The following is an 18,049-nucleotide window of genomic DNA, read 5'->3' as shown; positions in this document are numbered from 1 at the left end:
TCCCACCTCCCTCCCCACTACTAACAGGTTCTTAAACTCTCTAATTCCCATTTTCCTTCTCTTTGGAATCCATGAATGGGTTAGATCAGATGGTGTCTGAGATTAGAGTTAGTCCCTGGCAAGGGCAAAATTTCTAAGAATTTGATCAGTTTGATTATTTTTATTCTTATTACTGAATAAATTGACATTCTTTTGTATAACTCAGCCCCTTGTCATTTTGATTAGTGTGAATCAGTTCACCTTCACTTGAAAAGTCATCAAAATCTGTGAAATAGCTTTGCTAACTACAGAAATTAGTCTTAAGTAGCTAAGTCGTGTCCAACTCTTGTGATCCCATTGACTGGCCCGCCAGGTTCCTCTGGCTATGGGATTCTCCCAGCAAGAATACTGGAGTGGATTGCCATTTCCTTCTCCAGGAGATCTTCCCAATCCAAGGATCGAACCCAGGTCTCCTGAACTGCAGGCTGATTCTTTACAAACTGAGCTATGAAAGCCCAACTACAGAAATTACTTTCCTTTAACTATTTTATAGTTTCTGATTAAAATTGAAATAGAGTTTAAGATCTTTGTCCAGTACCTAAGAAAGAATTGCTGAAGCCAAACTGTGCAGGGAATATAATCTCAGAGGTCAATTTTGGGCTTAGAACTAATCTTAATATCTGTCATTTTAGTCTAAACCTGTCATAAAGCTGACCTTTGTACACCAACATTTAGTTAAGCAAGAATTGCACGGGTGTGTTCACCTATGAATTTTCCCTTGGCAATCAAAGTTATGCTACTGTGTTAGAGAGCAAAGGTTTTATTGTGCTCTTTGACTTTCTAAATATTAGGTCATTATAATCTTTGTCACACTTTTTCAGTAATATCAGTTACTATAATTTTTTCCATGTGTCATGCTGGTACAGCTGAGAACAGGCTAGGTCATCCAATTGGAACATTACCTTTTTTTAAAAAAATCACTGTTTTTATAATTCTTAATGGGTCTGATTGTAGGAAATCTTTCCCTATACCTGTCACCTTGACAGTTTTTATAAAGTGTGATGAATGTGCAATGTGGTTTCTTTAAATTTTCTGTTCTCAATAGTCTTACTGTTTCTCTTCTAGTCCAGCCATGTTTGAAATTAAGAAGATCTGCTGCATTGGTGCAGGCTACGTTGGTGGACCCACGTGTAGTGTCATTGCTCACATGTGCCCTGAAATCAGGGTGACGGTTGTTGATATCAATGAATCAAGAATCAATGCATGGAACTCTCCTACACTTCCTATTTATGAGGTAAACCATATTAAACAATGCATTGTTCTTATGCTCTTTGCTTTCTTACTTTTTTTGCTAATTTAATTTGATGTAAAACTCTATGACTGTAACTGTAGGGATAAAATGGAAAAGTCTAAATACATATAATTATGAACATTATAATTATGTCAGATATGCCCAGGAAAAATGTGTAGAAAAAAGTTTACTGAATATTAATAATTGTATTAGTGGAGTGAGATGATGAGTAATTTTCTTCTCCATTTTCTAATTTTGTCTGTTAGTATGGCTACCATATTATAATAGTGCAATTAAAAAGTGGCATTCTGTAAAAATAAAAATTAAAAAACTGGTTGTTTCTAATATTGATTCATGTAAGCCTATTATATTTTTGGATTATTGTATTTATCTCAGATAAACCTTGAATGAATAAATGGTGTCTTTCATGTTCAGTGTTCAGTATCACAAATTTGTTTAAATTGGAATTTCAGTATTTCTTTAATTTAGAGAACTCATAGTTAGGAAAATGTATCTCTATTTTATTGAGTAAGGTTTCATTTTTAAAAGTTTTCATAGTAAAAAGAGTTCATGATATTATCCTTTTGAAACCCAACAGAAAAACATGTGAAAGTTTTGAGGATAGCATTTTTCTCCAACATCAACATATTCTTTTTTTTTTTTTTTCCAGAAAAGTTTTGTTATTTATAAGACTAATCAACTGTAGTCTTTAAGCAGTCTTTAGCAGGGGAAATCTCTGTAAGATAAATCTTCCTGCTATTTATAGTTCTATGAATAGAAATCCATGATTTGTTAATATCTAAATCAGACAGAATTTTTTTTTAAAGCCCTCTGTGTGTGTGGTAGCTTCTGTTTGTGCTTTATCCTTTCTCCTCTACCAGATGAACTTCCTGTGATACTTCTTTAAACACCTCAGTGTGATGGCATTTCTTTTTTTTTTTGGTTTAATTTTTTTTTTTAATTTTTTTTTTAATTTTAAAATCTTTAATTCTTACATGCGTTCCCAAACATGACCCCCCTCCACCTCCCTCCCCACAACATCTCTCTGGGTCATTTCTTTCCCTGTTAGATAACACTACTACTACTTTGGTTTGTGGGAATTTTTAAAAGCATTTTGGAAAGATAACTTGATTAATAGTTTAATAATTCTGATATCCATAAAAGGGCTGGAAGTCATCTGAAATCTTGTGAACGATATTTATATCCAGTCATTCAGTTGATTACTGAATTGATTATTACATAATTATTATGCCAGCATAATTTTTCAAACACAAAGTGTAATAGAATGGCTAAAATTATGACTGCTGACAATGCCAAATGTTGACAAGGATTTAGGGTAATTGGAATTTTATGCACTGCTGTTGTTTAGTTGTTAAGTTGTGTCAAACTCTCTGTGACCCCATGGACTGTAGCTTTCCAGGCTCCTCTGTCCATGGGATTTCCCAAGCAAGAATCCTGGAGTAGGTTGCCATTTCCTTCTCCAGGGAATCTTCCCAACCCAGGTATCGAACCCATGGCTCCTGCATTGCAGACAGATTTTTTACCACTGAGCCACCGAGGAAATGCTTATACACTGCTGATTAGAACATAAATTGGTACAGCCAGTTTGTAAAATGTTTCAGCAATAATTATTAAAACTGAAAATATGCATAGTCTGACTTAGGAATTCCACTTCAAGGCGTATATGCAACAGAAAATCTCACATATATGCACCAAAAGACAGTATTATTAACAGTGTTATTCCTAATAACCCCAAATGGGAAACACCCTACATGTTAATTAGCAACAGAATGGATACATAAATTATAGTTTAATTTTATAATAAAATACTACATTGAAAAATCAATGAAACTACTCCTGCATGCAAGCATATGTTTAAATTCTTATAAAAGTAACAAGTCATTGGACACAAGGTAGTCCATACTGTGTATCCCATTTATATAAAGTTCAAATATAGATACACTGGCCTGGTGGTAGAATTCAGCATGATGGTAGTTTGAGGGGTTGTAGTTACTAGAAGAAGACATACTGCAGGCTTTGATTTAATGTTTTTTGGTTTTGTTTTGTTGACGCAGCCAGGCTTGTAGGATCTCAGTTCCCCAACCAGAGATTGAACCCAGGCCACAGTAGTAAAAACCCAGAATCCTAACCACTAGACCACCAGGGAACTCCCCTGTTTATATTCTTCTAGTTCTTATATGGATAGTGATCACACAAGTGTGTTCACTTCTGAAAACTGAGAACTTTTCTGTGCTAAAGTATATGTACTGTTTAAAACTATTTTTTACTTCACTAAAATTTTTACTTAAAAAAAAGATTATCTCGAACTGGAAGTATAAGCTATCTATAATATATTGGCTTTAGATTTTTTTTTCTTCAAGAAAACAAAAACATTATTTGATCAGAACGCATGTTCCCTAGATTCTTATTATCAGTACTGTTTTTTAAAAAAATAATTGGATTAATTTCTTTATTGACTGTGCTGGGTCTCTGTTGATGCCAGGGTTTTTCTAGTTGGGACGAGCTAGGGCTCCTCTCTAGTTGAGATGCATGAGTACTCAGTAGTTGTAGTTCCCAGGATCTAGAGCACAGGCTCAATAGTTGTGGTGCATAGGCTTAGTTACTCCGTGGCAGGTGGGGTGTTTCCAGACCAGGGTTCGAACCCATGTTTCCTGCATTGGCAGGCAGATTCTTTAGCCACTAGGGAAACCCAGTTGTTGCTCAGTTGCTAAGTTGTGTCCAACTCTTTGAGACTCCATGGAAGACCAGTGCCATTTCTATTATTTGAAATTTGAAACTCTTTTTCCTGAGACTTCAGTGCTTTAAATTAAATATAGTGTGTTCCACAGATACAGAAAACTTGTGATTACCAAAGGGGAGAGGGAAGGGAGGAGGGGCAAATTAGAGATATAGAATTAACAGATATAAACCATATAAAGTAGATAAGCAACAACATTATCCTGTGTAGCACAGGGAATTATACCCATCATCTTGTAACAACCTGTAATGGACCATAATCTACAAAAGTACTGAGTTACTATAATATAGACCTGAAACTAACACAATATTATAAATTCAGTTCAGTTCAGTCGCTCAGTCATGTCTGACTCTTTGCGACCCCATGAATCGCAGCACGCCAGGCCTCCCTGTCCATCACCATCTTCCGGAGTTCACTCAGACTCATGTCCATCGAGTCCGTGATGCCATCCAGCCATCTCATCCTCAGTCGTCCCCTTCTCCTCCTGCCCCCAGTCCCTCCCAGTATCAGGGTCTTTTCCAATGAGTCAACTCTTCGCATGAGGTGACCAAAGTACTGGAGCTTCAGCTTTAGCATCATTCCTTCCAAAGAAATCCCAGGGTTGATCTCCTTCAGAATGGACTGGGTGAATCTCCTTGCAGTCCAAGGGACTCTCAGGAGTCTTCTCCAACACCACAGTTCAAAAGCGTCAATTCTTCGGCGCTCAGCCTTCTTCACAGTCCAACTCTCACATCTGTACATGACCACAGGAAAAACCATAGCCTTGACTAGATGGACCTTAGTCGGCAAAGTAATGTCTCTGCTTTTGAATATACTATCTAGGTTGGTCATAACTTTTCTTCCAAGGAGTAAGTGTCTTTTAATTTCATGGCTGCAGTCACCATCTGCAGTGATTTTGGAACCTCAAAAAATAAAGTCTGACACTGTTTCCACTGTTTCCCCATCTATTTCCCATGAAGTGATGGGACCAGATGCCATGATCCTCATTTTCTGAATGTTGAGCATTAAGCCAGCTTTTTCACTCTCCTGTTTCACTTTGATCAAGAGGCTTTTTAGTTCTTCTTCACTTTCTGCCATAAGGGTGGTGTCATCTGCATATCTGAGGTGATTGATATTTCTCCCGGCAATCTTGATTCCAGCTTGTGTTTCTGCCAGTCCAGCGTTTCTCATGATGTACTCTGCATATAAGTTAAATAAGCAGGGTGACAATATAAAGACTTGACGTACTCCTTTTCCTATTTGGAACCAGTCTGTTGTTCCATGTCCATTTCTAACTGTTTTGCTTCCTGACCTGCATACAGATTTCTCAAGAGGCAGGTTAGGTGGTCTGGTATTCCCATCTCTTTCAGAATTTTCCACAGTTTATTGTGATCCACACAGTCAAAGGCTTTGGCATAGTCAATAAAGCAGAAATAGATGTTTTTCTGGAACTCTCTTGCTTTTTCCATGATCCAGCGGATGTTGGCAATTTGATCTCTGGTTCCTCTGCCTTTTCTAAAACCAGCTTGAACATCAGGGAGTTCACAGTTCATGTATTGCTGAAGCCTGGCTTGGAGAATTTTGAGCATTACTTACTTATTTATTTATTTTTTATTTAACTATACCTAAATAAAAAATAAATAACAGCCAAATACCCAAAATAAAAGTAATAGCCACAGAAGAAGTGAATCAGTGATCTCACCTTGCCATGTTATATTTTTTTTTTGAAAAATTAAAAGTTAAATTCCTCCAAAAAAACACAATAGTATTCTACACTGATATTGAATCCAATTGGGATATATACTTAGAGAAAAAGAATTAAGATCTAAGATGATTTTTTTCCATGTCTTACTTGTTTTTTCTCACTAACCTACCAAAAAAATCAAAAGTCTTTCTTGTTGTTTCACACTTTTATTTCATGAAATTTTTCTTCTTTAAAACTCTTTAAATAGAATCTAAAAGATTTGAAAGTCTATCTAGCACGGCTGCCCATTCGAAACAATGTTTGAGTTCTCAGAACTCTAACAGCCCATAATTGTATTGGCTTTATGTAAAGTTGTAATTATTTGGTCTTCATAGTCTTTTTATCTCATTTTTAATATGTCTACTCCAGAAAATTAGATGATGATAAGCTAAGCAGCTATTTCAGTCCTGTACTAGTTAGTGTAGCTTGCAAAGAAATGGAGTCTTTCAATAAAACCCAGCTGACTTTGGAGGTTAAAAACATGGCATTGCTACTTTAAAATTCTAGAAGGAATCTTCTTGTAACAAGAAGATTCTTGTTTTAACAAGTAGAATGGTTTTCCTCTTAGCAAGTAAATGACTTTAGGCTTATAATTTTCATGTGTATTTCTTAGACATTAGTTGTTAAAAGACACCTACTGAAGGAATTTATGAATCAGAAGAAAATAGATTATTTCCGTAGCATTGTGTATTTAAAAAAAAAAATTGGGGGAAAAAATTAGGAAAATGAGCCATGTGACCCAATTATCCATTTTCAAATATATGTTAGGCCTTTGTTCCAAAATGGAACAAAATTTATTTCTTTATTTTGTGTTGTAAAACTATTCCTACACATTTCCTTGGCCATATTGAAGGTGTGAATGTTAGGTGAAATGTCAAATAGGGAGAACTGTGAAAGAAGAACAAGTGACAAGTTTAACCAGAGTTCATGCTGTTTTATGAATTCCTTTACTGAGTAGCTTATACATATTGTTACCAGTTGTGATTTTACACTGACCATTGACTATGCCAAAGCCTTTGACTGTGTGGATCACAATAAACTGTGGAAAATTCTGAAAGAGATGGGAATACCAGACCACCTAACCTGCCTCTTGAGAAATCTGTATGCAGGTCAGGAAGCAACAGTTAGAACTGGACATGGAACAACAGACTGGTTCTAAATCAGGAAAGGAGTACATCAAGGCTGTATATTGTCACCCTGCTTATTTAACTTATACGCAGAGTACATCAGGAGAAATGCTGGACTAGAAGAAATACAAGCTGGAATCAAGATTGCCGGGAGAAATATCAATAACCTCAGATATGCAGATGACACCACCCTTATGGCAGAAAGTGAAGAGGAACTAAAAAGCCTCTTGATGAAAGTCAAAGAGGAGAGTGAAAAAGTTGGCTTAAAGCTCAACATTCAGAAAACGAAGATCATGGCATCTGGTCCCATCACTTCATGGGAAGTAGATGGGGAAACAGTGGAAACAGTGTCAGACTTTATTTCTGGGGGCTCCAAAATCACTGCAGATGGTGATTGCAGCCATGAAATTAAAAGATGCTTACTCCTTGGAAGAAAAGTTATGACCAACCTAGACAGCATATTCAAAAGCAGAGACTTTGTCAACAAAGGTCCGTCTAGTCAACGCTATGGTTTTCCCAGTGGTCATGTATGGATGTGAGAGTTGGACTGTGAAGAAGGCTGAGTGCCAAAGAATTGATGCGTTTGATCTGTGGTGTTGGAGAAGAATCTTGCGAGTCCCTTGGACTGCAAGGAGATCCAACCAGTCCTTTCTGAAGAAGATCAACCCTGGGATTTCTTTGGAGGGAATGATGCTAAAGCTGAAACTCCAGTACTTTGGCCACCTCATGAAAAGAATTGACTCATTGGAAAAGACTCTGATGCTGGGAGGGATTGGGGGCAGGAGGAGAAGGCGATGACAGAGGATGAGATGGCTGGATGGCATCACTGACTCGATGGACGTGAGTCTGAGTGAACTCCGGGAGTTGGTGATGGACAGGGAGGCCTGATGTGCTGCGATTCATGGGATCGCAAAGAGTCGGACACGACTGAGCGACTGAACTGAACTGATCTTGGACAAGGCAGAGAAATATTTTATTTCCGGAGAAACTTCAGATACCTTTGCAATCAACTTCCTCCTTAAATCTGTATCCTATAATCCAGTTAAAATATGCAACCAGGCTTTCCTGGTGGCTCAGTGGTGAAGAGCCCACCTGCCAGTGTGGGGGATGCAGGTTCAATCCCTGGTCCAGGAGGCCCCCACATGCCATGGAGCAGCCAGTCCCAGGTGCCACAACTATTGAGCCTGTGCTGTGGAGCCCAGGAGCTGGGACTGCTTCAGCCTGCAAGCCCTGGAGCCTGTGCTCTGCAGGGGAGGCCACTGCTGTGAGAGGCCCAGGTGCCCCAACTGGACAGTGGCTTCCACTAGCAGTGAAGACCCACCACAACCAAAACTAAATAAAATTAAAAGAAGAAGAATATTTCTTTAAAAAAATAAATAAAATATACAAGTAGATATTTGTTTTCAATGATACTATTAAATTTATGGTATTGATTTTTCATGTTAGAGAGACTCTTGGTGATTTATGTTTAAGTCCTTGTCACTGATAGAGAAATGATAAATCATATGTGTTATCATATTTAATGAGCTCTTTTGAATGCACAGCTTCCTTGAGAGTCATTCCATCCTCACTCCACTTACTCTGAGACTCACTAGATTAGAGAAATTTTTTTTTTTTACTTTACCCTGAGGCTTGTGTCCTATCTTTTTGCCTTTTCATACTGTTCGTGAGGTTCTCAGAGATAATCACGATCATGTGATCACTCACTTAGAGCCAGACATCCTGGAATGCAAAGTCAAGTGGGCCTTAGTAAGAATCACTATGAACAAAGCCAGTGGAGGTGATAGAATTCCAGTTGAGCTATTTAAAATCCTAAAAGATGATGCTATAAAAGTGCTGCACTCAATAAGCCAGCAAATTTGGAAAACTCAGCAGTGGCCACAGGACTGGAAGAGGTCAGTTTTCATTCCAATCCCAAAGAAAGGCAATGCCAAAGAATGCTCAAACTACCGCACAATTGCACTCATCTCACACACTAACAAAGTAATGCTTGAAATTCTTCAAGACAGGGTTCAACAGTACAGGAACCATGAATTTCCAGGTATACAAGCTGGATTTAGAAAAGGCAGAGGAACCAGAGATCAAATTGCCAACATCTGTTGGAGCATCGAAAAAGCAAGAGAGTTCCAGACAAACATCTACTTCTGCTTTATTGACTATGCCAAAGCCTTCGACTGTGTGGATCACCACAAACTGTGGAAAATTCTGAAAGAGATGGGAATACTAGACCACCTAACCTGCCTCTTGAGAAATCTGTATGCAGGTCAGGAAGCAACAGTTAGAACTGGACATGGAACAACAGACTGGTTCTAAGTCAGGAAAGGAGTACATTAAGGCTGTATATTGTCACCCTGCTTATTTAACTTATATGCAGAGTACATCATGAGAAATGCTGGGCTGGATGAAACACAAGCTGGAATCAAGATTACTGGGAGAAATATCAATAACCTCAGATATGCAGGTAACACCACCCTTATGGCGGAAAGTGAAGAAGAACTAAAGAGCCTCTTGATGAAAGTGAAAGAGGAGAGTGAAAATGTTGACTTAAAGCTCAACATTCAGAAAACGAAGATCATGGCATCTGGTCCCATCACTTCATGGGAAATAGATGGGGAAACAGTGGAAACAGTGTCAGATTTTATTTTTTGGGACTCCAAAATCACTGCAGATGGTGACTGCAGTCATGAAATTAAAACACGCTTGCTCCTTGGAAGAAAAGTTATGACCAACCTAGACAGCTTATTAAAAAGCAGAGACATTACTTTTCCAACAAAGGTCTGTCTAGTCAAAGCTATGGTTTTTTCAGTAGTCAAGTATGGATGTGAGAGTTGAACTATAAAGAAAGCTGAGTGCCAAAGAATTGATACTTTTGAACTGTGGTGTTGGAGAAGTCTCTTGAGAGTCCCTTGGACTGCAAGGAGATCCAATCAGTCCATCCTAAAGGAGATCAGTACTGAATATTCATTGGAAAGACTGATGCTGAAGCTGAAACTCCAATACTTTGGCCACCTGATGTGAAGAACTGACTCATTGGAATAGACCCTGATGCTGGGAAAGATTGAAGGCAGGAGGAGAAGGGGATGACAGAGGATGAGATGGTTGGATGGCATCACTGACTCAATGGACATGAGTCTGAGTGAACTCCGGGAGTTGGTGATGGACAGGGAGGCCTGGCATACTGCAGTCCAGGGGGTCGCAAAGAGTCGGGTACGACTGAGCGACTGAACTGACTGACTACTGAGGCCTGTGTGATCCAACTAGGGATTGAATCCAGGCCCTCAGCACTGAGAGCTCAGAATCCTAACCCCTAGACCACCTAGGTGATTCCCAAGGGAAATATTTAGAAAGAAAAATGATCAGACTTGACTGTTGATTATATGAAAGGATGAAGGAGAGGAATGAATCTAGAATGGTATTCAGGAATTCAGGGCTGGGGAATTCCCTGGTGGTCCAGTGATTTAAGTCTTGGCACCTTCACAGCCGAGGCCTGGGTTCAGTCCTTGGTTGGAGAACTAAGATTCCACATGCCACAAGGCATGGCCTAAAAGAAGAAAAAGAATTCAAGTCTGAAGAGGTAACGTTAAGATTATCCAGGTATTAAAAACAATATTATGCAGGCAGCAGTAAAATCAGAGTAGGTTAGCTCTCTCAGGAAGGACCTATAGTGAGAATAGAGCATGAGTCAAGGGCAGAACCCTGGAAAATACCAATGTCTGATGGTGGTGGAGGAAGAAATGCCTTAGGGAAGCTATGAAGAATAGCTTAGAGAAGGTGAACTAAAACCCAGAAGAGTTTTAGTGGTGCAAACTCCATAAAGAATATGTCTTGATTATGAGTGACTAACACAGGGGCCAGTACTCAGTCACTACTTGACAAGTATTTGCAGAGTGAATAAGCTGTCAATTATGACAGATACAGCAGGAGTAAGAGATGAGACGTATTCTTGAAATTCAATATTATGGAGGCCATTGCAGGTTTTACAAGAACAATTACAAGTGGTAGGAGATTGGAGAAGTAAGAGTGTAGAAAAGGAATGACTCTTAAAAAGTTTAGTAAGGAAATAAAGGTGGTGGTCACTGGAGAGGGACATGGGGTAAAGATGATTTTTTTTTTAATTTATATTTTTTTCCTATGGTTGATAAAGAATCGAGCATGTTAATAAACTAAGGTAGACAAATCACATAGAGAAGGAAAGGTCAAAATTATAAGAAAGAAGCTAACTGATGGAATTAAAGTCTAGAAAAATAGCAAAGATGATGAGGTCAAAAGCACAAGAAAAGGAATTGGCCTTGAAAGTCCCCTTCTCAGAAATTGGAAGGAAGTAAACAAGGATGGGGCTTCTCAGGTGTTTCAGTGGTAAAGAATCCACCTGCCAGTTCAAGAGACTAGGGTTTGATCTCTGGGTTGGGAAGATGTCCTGGAAGAGGAAATGGCAACCCGCTCTAATATGCTTGCCAGCAAAATCCCATGGGCAGAAGAGCCTGGCAGACTACAGTCAATGGGGTCAGACAGGACTGAGCACACAGGCATGCAGATAAGAATGGATAAAGATACTGTTTTGTTGGTGGGAACGGGAAATAAAAATGACTGGAACATTGGTCAATCTCAGTTGTTGGAACATGGGAGGTACAATCCTCTGAAGAACCTGTAGTGTAGGTTGGAGCAGTAATCTCAGAATGAGAGGACAAGTAAATATATTACCAAGCTACCTTGAAAAACTCAGCTAAGTGTATTTAGGGTCCACAAAGTTGTGCTCATTGTGATTTTTTTCCCTGGTGGTCCAGTGGTTAATGTTATAAGTTTATATTTTATGGGTCAAAACTATATTAATAAAATTAGGCATTTTTACTGTCTAAGAAGGAAATAGTAATGACCATCAGATGAAACTTGGTAATAAGGTATTCATGTTTTTACTCAGAGAACAGAATAGTAGATTCTGTTAATATTTAACAATGAAAACTTTTTGTGTTACCATATTTATTAAATAGTTATTACTTTAATGTTAATTTTGTTCACTTTAAAAAGCCATTTAATAACTACTTCTAAAAAAACCAAACTGGATAATTTGCTTTGCTTTTTCTGAATAAAACAAAAGCTAATTTTAACCTGTGAAAAGATCTGAGTTCTTCCATTAAAAAGTACCATATAAATTCGAAATACTAATTATGATAATTACATAATGAACCTAATAAGAGGTAGAACCTATATTATAAACTGCTTCTGCGTTTGTTTTGGATATCTACAAATATCCCATTGATTTTAATGGAATAATGTAGTTGTTCATGTTGAAGTCTTATTAAGACTTATTATAAATTCTGCATTGCTCTGATTTTAGGTTACTTTAATTTAAACACCGGAAGATTATATATAGGATTGAATTAAATCTCTGTAAAATAACCCCTTAATTTTCTAGAACCTAGTCAAAATAAGGAAACAGTTGCTATAACTGGTGACACCAGGGACTTCCCTGGCTATCCAAGGGTTAAGACTCCACACTTCCGCTGCAGGGGGCAAGGGTTTGATCCTGGTCAGGAAACTAAGATCCTGCATGCCATTCGGACAAAAAAAGAGAAATTTCTTGAACTGAATAAAGATGAAAAAAGATATCAACTTAAAAAATTATATGGGAAAGTAACAATTTTTTGGATAGACATGTTTCTTATAATAGGACTTAGAAAAGTTATAAATTTACGCATGTGTAAATATTTATCGACTATTTCACAACTAGTCTGAATGGTCTGTGTTCTACAACCTGGATTCATGGGAGTAAACCTGCATTCATAATGACGATGCAAAATCAAATGTTTACTTGAAATCACAAAAGACTTTGACTTTCCTGATCATTATGTGATACTTGGTGTTAACTGTTAACTCTTATGAAATAGTCTGGAACATGGTCAGCAATGAAATGCATTAAGTTGACCTGCTGCTTTAATTGTTCAAGTTCAGTTTTGCTTTGTTTTTTTTTTTATGTTACATAATGTGCATTAGATGGCCTTTGGTACCAGTTTGATCTTTGAGTTTTCTACAGAGGTGTTATTTGAGAGCAAATCTAGACCTTTAAATTACAACATGACCTTTCCCTGAATGAATGCAATTCTGTACTATTGGGTTATCTCATCTGGCTGGTAAAATTTATGTGCAACTTCGTTTCTTTTCTCTTTTTAGCCAGGACTAAAAGAAGTGGTAGAGTCCTGTCGAGGAAAAAATTTATTTTTTTCTACCAATATTGATGATGCCATTAAGGAAGCTGATCTTGTGTTTATTTCTGTAAGTATTTTCCTTTGCTGTGTGAGTTAATGTATTCTTGTCTGTATAGAAGTTTCATTGTAGTTTAATAATAAATCCAGTGGCATTAAGCCATAGCATTACTTAGTATAAAGTTGTCCAGTTGAATTTTGATGCTTACTAATTTTATCCAACAATTCACCAAACTCTATGAACATCTGATCATTTCAGATCATTGAATAAATAAGTTCAGAGAAAGTTCTAGTCTGAGATCTAGAATTAGGAAGTGTTGATAACTCGTGAGCACACATGAGCACATAGGGTGATAGTATATGTATTTCGTTGTTTCTTGGTTCCCCTGCTTAGTGTAGGTACGGTAAAAAGAATCAGGTAAAGTTTGCTGCAACTGTACAACCATCTCCTATCTAGATGAATTTATATTCCAAAAGTCATTTTAAATTAATTATTTAGCACTTGGCATATCTTGATTAGGTTGTTAGGCTAGTCCATAAATAACTTCAGTTCATAATAGAACTTAACTGTTGTACCTTTGTAATTTAAAAAAGTAGAATCAGTGCTTGGGAATACACTCTGGTAATCCAATATGTGAACCAAGGTAGCTTTTTTTCTTGCTGTTTTGGTGACTCAAATATTCTGTGTGTGATGGTATAGTTATCACCAGGTGGTAGCTGAGCTAGCGTGTTATATGACTTAAGACCTTTATAACCTTATGGAGTAAGGGGAAAGCCAGTGGTGTGAGCTTGGACAGGGTTCCATGAGATAAAGAAAACACCAGGGGCATCCATAGAGTAGAGATGATGTTGAATTGATTATGTGTATCAAGGCAAAAGCAGTACTGTGAGGAAATAGGAACTCCAGGAGAAAGTAGTAATGAAACCCTTGGTGAAACTGCGCTATGAATTCAGTCTTTTTAAAAATTACTTCAGAGGAACTGGTGCCAGTTTTGTGACTCACCTATCCTTTGTCTGCTCAAGCTTGTAGAAGGTTAGGGTAGAGGCATAGAAAAGGAGAAATTATTTGGGAGTATCTAGATGCTTGGAGAAAATCAAGAAGTTACCTTAGTCCCAACATTTGGATAACCACAACCTAGAATGGGAATAGGGGACTTTTCTGTAAGAATAAGAAATATTTTTTTAAAGAATCTATTCTTAAGGCAATAGAGTTTACCTTAGTGTGTTCTGGCAAAGACAGCTGATTATACACTGCCTGAGCTCCCTTGACTCCCTTGAATCTTTCCAAGCTATTGCTTTGTGTGCCTGTTAGAGTTATTTTTGTGGTATGACTCCTACCTAGCTTCCATTTTTCTCTGCATCAGTTTTTTTTTCAAATTGTGCTTGTTGTATACTTTTCATTATGAAAAATAGCAAACTTATGCAAAAAATGGAACCAACAATATAATGAACCCCTACGTAACCATTCTCCATTGTCAACAGTCATCATGGTCATTCGTGTTTTTTGTCTTTATAATTTTTTTGGCTGCTCCTCGGGGTATGTGGGATCTTAGTTCCCCCAACCAAGGATCAAACCCACACCCCCTGCAGTGGAAGAATGGAGTCTTGACCACTGGACCACCAGGGAAGTCCCCAATCTTCTTTTATACTTCTCTCCCATCCTAGATTACCCAAATTATTTTTAGGCGAATTCCAGGTAGGAATAGTTTTATGCTATGGAATCAGTTTTCAATGGTTATCTTTAGAGCTCCTTTACCTGGGGAAACCATCTGGTCATCCCACATCTCCAGCATGGCTCACATTGTCTTATCAGTCGTCTTCGCCCTTCTGTGCGCCACCGCACCCTGACTTCCATACCTAAGTCTTTTCCTAAGTTGGTCCATGCATATAAACAAAATTTCCTCATGCTTCTCACACCTCATCTAAATCTTCATGTTTTGATTTATTTTGGTTTCATTCTTTTATTTGGTCTCCCATTTAGTCATAAGCTTGTCAAGAGAAGAAAATTGGTGCTACATACTGGTTCAAAAATTATTCCTATATAGAAGTTTGGACTTCTCAGAGTATTTTCACTTTTATGTGAATGTTTTGAAACTCATGAGTTAGATTTTAGAGAATGTGTTATTCTCATTTTCCAGTGAGGTCATTGAGACAAAGGCAGCCATACTTCCCCACGGTTACATGATACAGCTACGCCAAAACTAAATGCCTGGACTCTGAACTCATGGTTTCTTTTTCTTTCTATATGATAGTCTTTGTCTGCATAGTATTCTGTATCCTGGAGGTGCTAGATAATTTCTAGTTCTAAATAGCTAAGAAAGCATTTGTGAATGATACTGCAGACATTTATAAAAACTTATTGATATAGGTCTATAAAAAAAGAAGAGTACAAGGAGTTTTAAGTTTAGTTTTAAAGACTAGGATAATATATTACATATAATCAGGAGAAGAAGTAAGAGAGAACTTACATTTCATTTCAGTCCATGAACTCCTTTTGGAGTCTCCTTCATCTTTATATCTCCAGTCTTAGCTTAGTGAAGTGAAAGTGAAAGTCACTCAGTGGTGTCCGACTCTTTGTGACCCCATGGACTATACAGTTCATGGAATTCTCCAGGCTAGAATACTGGAGTGGATATCCTTTCCCTTCTCCAGGGGATCTTCCCAACCCAAGGATTGAACCCAGGTCTCCCATATTGCAAGAGGATTCTTTACCAGCTGAGCCACAAGAGAAGCCCAAGAATACTGGAGTGGGTAGCCTGTCCCTTCTGTAGTGGATCTTCCTGACCCAGGAATCAAACTGGGGTCTCCTGCATTGCAGGTGGATTCTTTACCAACTGAGCTATGAGGGAAGCCCAGATGAGCTATGTGGGAAGCCTAGTCTTAGCTTAGGCCCTGCCTATCCTGCTATCCTGACTCTGACACATATATAGTAGCTTCTCAATAGAAACGTAGAAATGTAATGAGTGAGTTCTCCAGGTACTTCAAGCTGTTCCCTAAGGTATTATATTTATGAAATGTATTATTTCCATGGAATTAATAGAGGGTGAAACCAAGCCTACTGATGCTGTTAACTTCCCACTTGACTAGTCAGTTGATGGTCCAGGGTGTATCTTGATATAAGTGAACATTTCACAGATACTTTGTTCTTATTTCCGTATACTTTCATCAGGTGAACACACCAACCAAAACCTATGGAATGGGAAAAGGCCGTGCAGCAGATCTGAAGTATATTGAAGCTTGTGCTAGACGCATTGTGCAAAACTCACACGGGTACAAAATTGTGACTGAGAAAAGCACAGTCCCAGTGCGGGCAGCAGAAAGTATTCGTCGAATATTTGATGCAAACACAAAACCCAACTTGAATTTACAGGTATGAAAAAGGAAGCATTAGAATCTGGCCTTCTTATGTAAATATCAGTGCTTTGAGTTGTCCATAATTAATTCTAGCTTAAAATTTTCCTTTGCATTGGGATTTTAGGTGCTGTCCAACCCTGAGTTCTTGGCAGAAGGAACAGCCATTAAGGACCTGAAGAACCCAGACAGAGTACTGATTGGAGGGGATGAAACCCCAGAAGGCCAGAGAGCTGTGCAAGCACTGTGTGCTGTGTATGAGCACTGGGTTCCCAGAGAAAAGATCCTCACCACTAATACTTGGTCTTCAGAACTTTCCAAACTGGTTAGTATGTAGCACTCAACTCTCTATTAAATTTAAGCCAAGGATTTATTTCTCTTAATGCTGATAAGCTACCTAGGTACTTTTTTAATAAAAGATATGCTTATGAAGATAATATTCTTGTATATTATGAAATAATTTCGTAAGGGGATCAAGTATTTGGGTTTGAAATATTTTAGAATATGTAAAAGAAAATAGAGTGTACTAAAATACTAATTTTAAAAATCACTCATTTCCTTCCTTTTACTTTCTCTTTTTTAAATCTTCACCTTTATTTATTTATTTTTTTAATATTTATTTGTTTGGCCGAACTGGGTCTCAGTTGCAGCATGTGGGATCTTAGCTGTGTCATGTGGGATCTAGTTCCCTGACCAGGGATTGAACCCAGGCCCCCTGCATTGGGGGCAAAGAGTCTTAGCCGCTAGACTACCAGAGAAGTCCCTTTTGAGGCCTGGCATGCTGTGATTCATGGGGTCGCAAAGAGTTGGACACGACTGAGCGACTGACCTGAACTGAACTGAACTGAATCATCTTCTCTAATTTAAAACATTTTTCTGAACCAACCCACCCATTGCCTCTTTAGATTGAACCCATCAGAAACTTTCATATCTCCTTCAGTAATTTGCATCAACTTGAAATATAATGCAAATTATATAAAGTGTTTATTTTAGTTCATTGTATTCTTCCTTTTTTTTTTTTAAAGACAGCAAATGCTTTTCTAGCCCAGAGAATCAGCAGCATTAACTCTATAAGTGCCCTCTGTGAAGCAACAGGAGCTGATGTAGAAGAGGTGGCCACAGCCATCGGAATGGACCAGAGAATTGGAAGTAAATTTCTGAAAGCCAGTGTTGGTGAGCTGAAAGTTTTCTATGCATCTAGAAAAAGTTAGACCTCTAACTTTAAGGAAGCCTTTGCTTGACACCCTTAAAATGATGATTTCATTATATATGTAGCCTTCAGCTTATCAGGGACTTTCTAAGTGAGACAATAGTTACATATATTGTTTAATAATTAGTGACTGATTAGTATATAAACATGGTTCAGTGTTTCAGAAGAAATATATTAATGTTTTGTTAGAACATTTAGGTAGAATAAGTTTAGGAGATCACATCAGAAATCATGTAACACCTTACTGAAGCAATAGGAAAAAATTCCTTATCATTTGCTTTTCCTACTGATCAGTCAGTTCAGTTCAGTCACTCAGTCGTGTCTGACTCTTTGTGATCCCATGAATCGCAGCATGCCAGGCCTCCCTGTCCATCACCAACTCCCGGAGTTCACTCAGACTCACGTCCATC

The 18,049-nt window shown here is 37.9% G+C and overlaps 1 protein-coding gene across 4 annotated transcripts in view; it reads left to right on the top strand.

Annotated features, from left to right (window-relative positions):
* The window catches only part of UGDH (UDP-glucose 6-dehydrogenase), a 34,363-nt gene that overhangs the window by 7,404 nt on the left and 8,910 nt on the right, over nucleotides 1-18,049 (top strand). For 2 of the 4 annotated variants that reach the window (XM_004009777.5, XM_060416979.1), the window contains exons 2-6: nucleotides 1,105-1,273; nucleotides 13,047-13,148; nucleotides 16,248-16,448; nucleotides 16,557-16,754; nucleotides 17,455-17,602. In XM_004009777.5, the coding sequence (XP_004009826.1) occupies nucleotides 1,112-1,273; nucleotides 13,047-13,148; nucleotides 16,248-16,448; nucleotides 16,557-16,754; nucleotides 17,455-17,602 (811 nt within the window). In that variant the 5' untranslated portion in view covers nucleotides 1,105-1,111. Of the gene's footprint in view, nucleotides 1-27; nucleotides 1,274-13,046; nucleotides 13,149-16,247; nucleotides 16,449-16,556; nucleotides 16,755-17,454; nucleotides 17,603-18,049 lie in introns of all 4 variants that reach the window. The other 2 variants (XM_042251321.2, XM_060416980.1) reach the window with 1 other exon arrangement.

This window comes from Ovis aries, chromosome 6 (genome assembly GCF_016772045.2).
Source record: "Ovis aries strain OAR_USU_Benz2616 breed Rambouillet chromosome 6, ARS-UI_Ramb_v3.0, whole genome shotgun sequence".
Lineage (NCBI taxonomy): Eukaryota > Metazoa > Chordata > Mammalia > Artiodactyla > Bovidae > Ovis > Ovis aries.
This window is presented reverse-complemented; position numbering and strand designations above follow the sequence as displayed.